Source organism: Pholcus phalangioides, unplaced genomic scaffold (genome assembly GCF_987345545.1).
Source record: "Pholcus phalangioides strain wild (caught in Gottingen) unplaced genomic scaffold, Ppha-v1.0 ptg000008l_1, whole genome shotgun sequence".
Lineage (NCBI taxonomy): Eukaryota > Metazoa > Arthropoda > Arachnida > Araneae > Pholcidae > Pholcus > Pholcus phalangioides.
Window position 1 is genome coordinate 14935246 of NW_028301601.1, and position 10162 is coordinate 14945407.

General features: G+C 39.8%; 1 protein-coding gene across 2 annotated transcripts in view; it reads right to left on the reverse strand.

The window, feature by feature from the left end:
• Window positions 1–6580, reverse strand: part of LOC149083882 (uncharacterized) — a 31056-nt gene extending 24476 nt beyond the window's left edge. The window contains exons 1-2 of one of the 2 annotated variants that reach the window (XR_016192926.1): window positions 6271–6347; window positions 682–1238 (exon numbers count right to left, since the gene is read on the reverse strand). Coding sequence is in view for 1 of the 2 variants with exons in the window: in XM_089234255.1 (XP_089090381.1) it covers window positions 6271–6334 (64 nt within the window). In the remaining variant the exon portion in view is untranslated. Of the gene's footprint in view, window positions 1–681; window positions 1239–6270 lie in introns of both variants that reach the window. The other variant, XM_089234255.1, reaches the window with a different exon arrangement.
• Between the last annotated feature and the right edge of the window lie 3582 nt (window positions 6581–10162).

The window sequence follows — 10162 nt, forward strand, 5'->3', positions numbered from 1 at the left end:
TGATACATGCATCATGAATTAATACCATCTTAACATTATCACATGGTTTCATATCATTGACACTCTTTTCAAAATTAAAGTCATTTTTATCACATAAATATACAGAATTATCGATTGATTTGACACAATCATAAATATTATTTGGGCTGATTACCTTATCATTTATCTTTGAAACATTTCCATGCACAAATTCTTTACCTGTAGCAGAGTTTTTAACACATAAATTATCAGCCATTACCTTCTTACTCTTACGAATTGATTTAGCACACTTGGGACCAGGATCAGTTACCAAGTTTACAGGCGTTTTCTTAAAGCTGTTAGACAGCTTATGAACACAATCAATACCCTCAAGATCTCCAAAAAATAAACAACCTGTACTAATTAGTTTTTTGAGTACAGTATCATTGTTATGTGACATTTTGAACTCAACAAAATATGTTATAAGATTTTGCAATTGATCAACCACAGAACATTCATCACTAATGCCATCGTTACTCAAATCATACATGTTTTCAATCCAAGGCAGAAATTTCTCTGTCAGTGTCTCAAAATTATGATTCCCCTCGAAAACGAAACTCTCTGCCATCCGGCGAAAAGCCACAATTTCAGCGATTGCCGCCGGATCGGCATAGGGACAACGAAGGGGCATTTTAAGTGAGCACTCAAAAAGCAAAGACTTACCCCTGATGAGCCACGTCTCTGGTCTGGACCGGGTTTCACTTCACAACATACATATCTCACCCAAAAGAAACAACCGTAGATAGCGGAAAAACACAGATCGATCCGCGACACTGAAATACAAAACAGGTTGAGGGTTCTTTTGTCCACTGATGACCACAACTCGAACAAAAAGTCGATGATAGTCGAAGCCTCTCCTGGATTCACACTGTCAATACGTGTCGTTGTTTCACTTTCAGCTGTAAATCCACGCTATCCAAGTGCATTCAGAAACCTATAAAAAGGGAAAATATGGGGCAGACGTATGCACTGGGGAGGGGGAAGAAATACTGGTCGATCACAGCACACACAAAGTATCACTGGTATTAGAACCAGCGATATTGCAAGAATCCATCTTGACTTGCACAGAAAGCCGTTGAAAAAACCGTTACGAACACCATTAAAGCGACGGTAGAAGCTGGACACACCCGAATACCGTAGTTACCAGGGATTATTGCCTCATAATGACCAAACAGGCGCACACACTAAAAACCACAACCGAACAGAGTAGATGGTGGCAGCTGTGGACGGCAAAATTTTGTAAGTGTTACTAATAATATTTTACTTTAAAAAAATAACAACTGTTAAAATTTAAAGGTAAATTTGACAATTCAATTAATATTATTGCTTTCAAAATGCCAACTAATATTATATAATGTTAGTATTTTTCATGCAGTCGGTCATCAATCGGTTGCATTTGCGCGAATGTAACCGGTACGATTATCGGTTGCATTTTTCAAGTTCTATAAAAGAACTTTTATCAAACTTTTATAGTGTAATCCGGGCCTTTGTCAAGAAGTTAAAGTCAAAATATGATATCAAAGTGTTATTTATTTTTTTCGTTTTGCAGCCACTAAAATTTAGTGACCCGGTGCAGCCTTCGCACCTGCTTAAAGAGTCGGCCCTGATAATATGATACACACACACATCTCAGAAATTAGACATCACATTGACAATTGCTCTCAAAAAACAAAGAAAATCATCAAAAAGAAAGAGAAACATTTCAAAAGTTTTAGAGAATTTCTTTGATAAAACTTGGAGAACAATTAATAAGCCTATTTAATTAAATGCAACCTAATTTCCGTTACATTTGCTCAAATATAACAAATACGCTTTTCGGTTCCAATTTTTTAGTTTTATAAAAGAACTATTTTAAAACTTTTATAGTGTAATACCGGCCATGTGTTGTTTTTATTTATTTATCATTAGAAACACTGTGAGTAGATATTTTCTTCGTTTTCTTTGATAAAAGTCAGTCTCAAATTTATCTGCTTACGTAGGCGTTCACCTCTCGTCCTGCTTGGGTGTTCACGGAAATTTAATTTTTGTTTACACTATGACTTATTTCAAGTATAAATTTCAATATAATATCATTTATTTATATATTTATTTGATAATAAATGATAATAAAACTATTATCATTTTATATATACATACATCCGTCACGTGTTGCAGCGACATGCTAATTTAAATGCGTCTGATTGACGATTGTAGCTAGGGCTTATTTTCTGGATAGGACTCGTTTCCGGGGAAACACGGTACATACTGCACTGTATAACTTTTTTCTTCAATATTTTATAAAAGACATATTTTTGCTGATAGAGTTTTATTTTTACCCGTTTATTGGTTACGAACAAAAGTGTCTAAGAAAGGCACCATTTTTTCCATGGTGAATAAGTTTACAAAATATGGATATTTAGAATCTGAGAATGCTTCCGTGTACGCTACTGTTTTTTGTTGCGCAGGAAAAGTTCCCTATATTGTATAAGGCAGCATGTCATTTTGTCATTCCACGTAGATATCGAAATTCTGTGAGTGAGCAAAGAAACAGGTCTGTGCAGGTGAAACATAAAGCGTGCCACCCTCTGGAAAAACAAATTAAAAGGCACATTTCATATAAGATAACATTTTTTCCTTTGACTGAGAAAAAAAATTCTATTCCATTTTTCGAAAAATCAGAAGAATTCTCTCCAAATTTTATGCAATCTTTTTCTTATGAATTAAGCTGCCAAACCTACATCTAGTATGGTATAGTTACTCTTAAAATAATAATTACGTGAGGACTTTCTATTCCATGCATTTCGGTTCGGTTTTTCATCTTTGGGCATAGTTGCTTGACCTCATATGATTCAGGATCAGCCCCATGGAGTACATGCATTGCATAATACATGAGTACCATATCACGTTTTTGAGTTCGGGATGTGGTACTCATGTATTATACAATTATAAATCCATAATCTACATGTATATATATATAGATGAATTCTTGTGGGGAGGGGCTAAGCCCTCTCACCAGCAAAGCCGCTTGATGCTCACAAGTGCCGTCTTAACGCATGAACCCACCCGGGCACGGCCCGGGGACCGCGAGAAGAAAGGGACTCACAAAAATAAGAGATGCTTGTAATATTTTTGAGAGTAAGCATGCAAATTTCCCGGGGAAGGTCTCAGAAAAATCATTTGGCCTGGGGACCCGTGGTGCTCTTGAGACGCGGCACCGCCTCTCACAAAGTTTATTGGGGGTGCGGGGGGGGGGGCAAACACTCTTAGTCCTCAGGTTCCTGTGTCTACGTCCAACATAGTGTACATGTGATGAATTTCTATCAATAAACGTACATACATAATCTGCGTTGCGATAATCGAAAATTTATGACTCAAAAATAAAAACAATTTATAACTCAAGCGTAATGAACTGAACATTTTTACGAAAGTAATACGACAGTCGAAAAAAAATGTTTGTTAATAAATGGAATAGCTTACCCCCGGAGGTAGTAAATTGTAACACAATTGACACGTTCAAAAAGAAATACGATAAACATGTTGGGGTAAATCGAGAAGCTATCCATTCTTAGAATCAGACAACCATAAGTATTCTTTATGGGCATTGTGTAGTATTTTGTCATGTGTATATATTGTTTATAATTTTTGTTAATTGCATTTTTAATTGGGTTGCTGTATTTTTGAAATATATGACATCCATATTTTTATGGGCATCTTTTTCTCAGCCACCTCGGTGGGCATTTTGCCTGTTGTGGCGCTGTATTTGTATTTGAAAGAACGCTCTTTTTTGTCCCGTAAAAACGGGACACATGTTCGCGTGTAAAAATTCGTAGATTGACACCCGCATCGAAAATAATCTTGATTGTGGCACGTCTTCGAAGAGGTTGGCCACCCTTGCATTAAAACGTCACTGGGCGTACGCAAGATCTACCTTTGGTGGGGGGGGGGGGGGGGGGTAGTGAGGAAAATTCATCGCCAACAATTCACCACCATGCAATTCACCGACATGACAATTCACCACTAGGAAAATTCGTCGACAAAGTCGACAATTCATCGGCAAAGTGATATAGTGATTGAAGGGATGTGAACAGGTGAGTGAGCCAGTGAGTGATTAATCAAGTTAGTCAGGTTTAGTCAGTGTGCAGGCGAATTAATACATGAGTGAGTTAGCGGGTGAGTGAGGGAGTTAGTAAGTTAGCTAATGAGTAGTTGAGCAAAGATTGAGTGAGTTAGTGAAAGTGGCAAGTGAGTGAACAGATGAGCAAGAGAGGGAGTAAAAGAACGTATGAGTGAGTGAACAGGTGAGCAAATAAATGAGTATCTGGACAGGTGAGCACAAGAGAGTGAGCAAATGATCAAATGAATGAGTAAGCAGGTGGGCAAATAGTGAAAGTAATCGAGTGAGTGAACATGTGAGCAGATAATCGAGTGAGTGAGCAGGTGAGCGAATGAACGAGTCACTCACACGATCATTCACTCGCTCAGTAACTCTCTCACTCACTCGATAATTCATACGGTTACTCACTCGCTCCCTAGCTTTTCCACCAACTCATTTGGTCACTCATTCCCTCACACCTTCACTCACTTACTCAATCACTCGGCTACTCATTGGTGACGAACTGAACTGTTGTCGGTGAATTTTCCCAGCGTTGACTTTTCCGTCGATTAATCGTTTGGCGGTGAATCTTCCTGGTGGTGAATTGCGTGGCGGTGCGTTGTTGTCGGTAAATGCTCCCAGCGGTAAAATCTAGTAAAAAAAAAACCGGTCACCCTTCTTTTACGATTAAATAATAATTTCTCCTTGTATAATAAAAGTATGTATTTCGAACCTCTGATTAACGGTCAACTCGTTTTACGGGTGAATTCTTTTGTCCCGCCTGCGCGGTGTCCGCAAAAGAGAGGTTTTTACCTAATTATTTCTCTTTCTTTTTGATTTTCTTTGTTTTTTGAGAGTAATTGCCAATGTGATGTCTAATTTCTGAGATGTATGTCTTGAGGATGTGTGTGTATCATATTATCAGGGCCGACTCTTTAAGCAGGTGCGAAGGGGTGCGGCTGCACCGGGTCACTAAATTTTAGTGGCCGCAAAACGAAAAAACTAAATAACACTTTGATATCATATTTTGACTTTAACTTCTTGACAAAGGCCCGGATTACACTATAAAAGTTTGATAAAAGTTCTTTTATAGAACTTGAACAATGCAACCGATAATCGTACCGGTTACATTCGCGCAAATGCAATCGATAGTCTTACCGGCTGCATTTTTTAAGTTTTATAAAAGAAATTTTATCAAACTTTTATAGTGTAATGCCGGCCTAAGTAATAGCTTAAAACTACGTCCAATACAGGAAACCGACCTGATATTAGGACACTGAGTCCTCCTCTGGTCTAAGGTTTTTGATAGACACCACAGAGAAGCAGTGTTTGAATTTGATTTCGGGCCCCCCCCCTCCCCCTTACCACCCGAGTTTTGATATTCTTCTGTGGGAGAGGAGGATAGAAAATGCAGAAAATGAAAATTAATGAAATTCTGAATAAAAGCAAGAAATGGTTCCAGCATCAATGAAAATCCGGAATAAATGAAAGAAATAATTCCAGAATCGATCGATGAAAATTCCAGATAAAATGCACGAAATAATTCCGGAATCGATGAAAATCCCAAATAAAATGCAAGAAATAATTCCGGAATCGATGAAAACCCCAAATAAAATGCAAGAAATAGTTCCGGAATCGATGAAAACCCCAAATAAAATGCACGAAATAATTCCGGAATCGATGAAAACCCCAAATAAAATGCACGAAATAATTCCGGAATCGATGAAAATCCAAAATAAAATGCAAGAAGTAACTCCAGAATCGATGAAAATTCTGAGTTCCAAAAAATGAGGAAAGTTTAGAAAATACCGGAATTTATATGAAAGGAATTATTATTACTGTAAAGTGCGGACCTTTCAGAACGCGAGACCCGGTGCGACCGCACACAACCTAAGTGAGGCTCTGGGTGGGGCCCATGAATAACTCCCCTTCCCTTTCCCCCAAGGGCTCCCAACCAAACATTTTTCTTATGTCGCATCGATGAAATATTTTCAAGCTATTCACATAAAACTCTAAATGAAATTTATAGTCGATGAATTTGTTTCTTATGAATGTTTTGCGGTGCGTTTACTGTGCCTGAGCCTGGGCGCTGGATCCCAAACAAAAAAAAAACTCGCACGTATAAATACGTGTTTTCTCGATATAATTCTCCAACAAAAACAAACGACATAGTCACTTACCTTGAGCGTAATGTCCTTGAACAACATCGTTCAAAATGATGAAAACCACGGGCCACAAAAACATGGCTCTGTTTTTTCCTTAATTTTTCGTCGATCAAATTAAGAAAATTTTATCCTTTTTAGATATATCGAAACTATATTTCAGTCAAAATTTTTCAAATTTAAATTCAAAATTTTTTTTTTCCCCGGTATGCAATTCGCATACAGGGAGAATGAATCTTGTCGTGTATATATACAAAGTTGAATACGAAGATTTGATTGTGCATCTCTCTCTCTACATGGCTTTACATGTGATGAGAGAGAGAGAGAGAGAAAGAAGCAAACGACTCTATATACGAGAAAAAAGGGCGGGCCGAGTCTGGACAGAATTAATAGGGTTGCCACACGCGTTGAAAGGAAAAAAAAACACAACAAATACGGCGTTGAAGCTTTAAAATGTGACGTAATTGAACAATTGTCTTCATTTCAAGAAAATCTAAAAAATGTTTTAAATTTACCGGAAATTTAAAATTAAATGATAATTAAAATTATTTTATATCCATTTTAATGTTCTGAATTAATTTTTTTTTTACGCAATTTTATGAAATTTACAGCGAAAAAAACTCAGTTTTTCCCCCTTTAAATACAATGTGGTTATAAAATAAGTGCTGATTTTTTAAAAAACTTTGAAGGCCTATTTGAAATCCTATCAAGACCATGGGAATAAGTCTTCGACGGACAATAAAGGGGAGGGGGCATTGCTTCCAGTCTTTTTTAACGTGAAATGTTCACGATATTTTACAAAGTCGCATTTACTGAGACGAATATACGACCCCCGAGGCTCAGGAAACTTGATTTCCCTCAGTTAAACCTTGTAAGCAGGGCCCCGCACAGCCCCTAATAATTCATGATTATTTATGGCAAAAGGTTTTAAGCGATGCCCCCGTCGTCTCACATGCGGGGCAACCTTAGATAGCACCCCCCCTTTCCATCACCACCACCGATAGAAGGCCGACGTGCATCTCCTTCCAGATAGTTTCAAATTTTATATGTTCCTAGAAGAAGTAATTCGGCTTTTTTTTGAGTCGTCGAAAAAGTTATCCATGCCCTGGAAGAGAACATTTAGCTATTATGAGGCCCTAAAAGAGGCTACTCGGCTTTCATGCTGCCTTGGAACAGCCTATTTAATTTTTTATGCTGCCCTAGACGAGGATATTCAGCTTTTAGAAGACTCCGGAAAAAGTTTATAGAACTTTATACGGCTCTAGAAAAAAAGTCGTTTTTTTATTACCCGTTATAAAGTTTACTTTATACGCCCCCTAGAATTGCACACATAAAACCAAGAAATTTGAAATTTTACGTGGAGAAAGAATGGAGGACTTCACATCATTTTATGATTCTCGAAAAAGTTATTCAGCCTATATAACGAACAAGTGAACACGCTATTCAGCGTTTATACCTCCCTATCTAGCTTTTGTACGACTCTGGGGTAAAAAGTTATCCAGCTTTTATTCAGCTTTAGAGGAGGTTATACAGCTTTTATACTGCCAAAGAAGTTATTCAGACTTCATACCGTTCCTTAAGAGGGTTTATTCAGTTTTTTATACAGCGCTAGAGGAGATTATGCAGCTTTTATATGCAGTAACTAGAAGAGGTTATTCTGCTTCAATAAGCCTTAAAAGTTATTCAGATTTTACACGCCTTCCTAAGAAATTTATTCATTAAGCAACTAATTTCAAATTTTTTTGTAGAACGAGTAATTAATTATTTTAGGAGTTCCCGAAAAAGTTATTCAGTCTGTACACACGGCCCAGTTAACATGTTATTCAGCCTTCATACAGCACTATCCAACATTAATACGACTCTAGAAAAAAGTTATTCAGACTTTATACAGTCCTAGAGAAAAGGCTATTCAGTTTTTATACAGCGCTAAACGAGGTCGTTCAGCTTTTATACTGGCCCAATAAAAAGTTAGTCACATTTTGTAGCCTCGTCTAGTGTTCTACACGAGACTATTCTTCAGACTAAATACGGCCCTAGACGAAGTCATTTAGCCTTTATAAACGGCACTGGAAGAGATTGCTCAGCTGTTATACGGTACGGCCGTAGAAGAAATTAACTCATAAACCTATTAACTTAAAAATTTTAAATGCCCCTAGGCCAGTCGTCGGCAAACAGGTTGATATTGCCCACGTAGGGGAACAGAGCTTTATATGGTCCCAAGTTTCCGAAAAACGTCGAAGAATAGTGCTCCATCTATGGGCTTCACCTGGGCTGGCCACACAGACACATCGTGGGCTCACCTGAGCCAATCAACCGAAGCAGCAGTGGCTCAGCACCTGGGCTGGCCACACAGACATACCGAGGGCTCATCTGAGATAATCAGCCGAAGCGCACCAGCACCTGGGCTGGCCAGAAAACCACATCAAGGGCTCATTAGAGCAACACAGTCGCAGCAGCAGTGGCCCAACACCTGGACTGGTGACTCCAATCAAACGAGGGCTCACCAGAGCCAAGCAGCGGCAGTAGCTCAGCACCTGGCCTGGCTACTACAGAGACACTTGAACTGATGAAACTGCGCCCAAAAGGGCACGTGTCGCGTGCACCACAAACTACGTCAACACCGCGCCCAATAGAGGAAACTGTCGTGCCGATAGCGGGTTCAAATAACATGAGATGCTTCTGTTTGTAAATCCTGTAAATATTTTCGAAATGATGAATAAAACACCCTGGGGGAAATGGCGGAATCGGGTCACTGGAGGAGCTGACTGGGGGTGATGCTTCGGCGTCTGCTTGGGTTTGTAGGCCGCTCCTGGGCTTGCCCTGGGGTGAGGGGGCCGCAAGTTGCTCCGGACGATGGAGGTAGGGTGCCCGGGCCTCACGGCCTGGAGCCCCAATCATAGGGACCGAGGGCTGGGGGCGCCGGACCGGGGGGCTTGGAATCCAGGCCGTCCAGCCCGGCGCACTCAGCTCTCTCCAGCGTGGTCCAACCCCTCGGGGTTAAAGACTTATATCCCTCATGGGACACAGCCTGGGCTTCGACTGGTCTTACAGTGCTCCATGTATGGCCTTGTTAATTATGGGGGGACATATTTTATTAACACCCTGTACTTCCTTCCTGCAATGAACTGGGCCCCAAGACGGTAAATTGGTGGATTTTCCAGGCCAGAATTTTTCACGGGCTCATCCATAATAATTCATAGCATAAAAAATAAAATTGAGACCTCCTGGTTCTTTCAGCTTCCCTCGTGTGAGAGGGTCCATGCTAAATATAATTGTCACGGGGCCTCCAAAGCTCTTGACGCCTCTCCACAATGTCACGGCACACTGTTTGGGCAGAATCCAGTCCAGCCAAGCCAGTTTCACTGGAGAAAAGTAGCCAAGTCGAGTACGGATGAAATTTAGGTCACGTGACTTTGGGGCCCTTGGATTGGAATGAATGGCAATGAGGTCAAGAGCAAGAAGGAAAAAGACACTAAAAAGCGTAAGTTGATAACAAAAGGGATAAGGGCCTACATGCCTTCGGAGGCCATTAAGAGAAGAGACAATTCAGCCTCGAATATAATTGTTCCCAATATTCAGCCCATAACCCTCAGTATCGAAGAGACGCTCTGCGCCTTGAAATGCGTAGGAGGCTTGTGCATCCCTAGAAATACGAAACTTACTCGCATGCGTACAACGCTTGCGTATCTATAGACCAGACCAACGTACTGTTGCTCGCGGAACCCTTGATGGTTATAAGCTTGTTCAGCGGAACCCTTTGTTTAATGAGGGAACCCTTGGAATAATGAGGCTGTTCTACGGAACAAATTTTTATCCAAAAACAAAGTTTGTGCCTACTGCCGTCTCAACAGCATAATAGCCCCAGGGCAAAATGAAAGAGGGCCTAGGCACCACCTCTTAATCAGGGGCT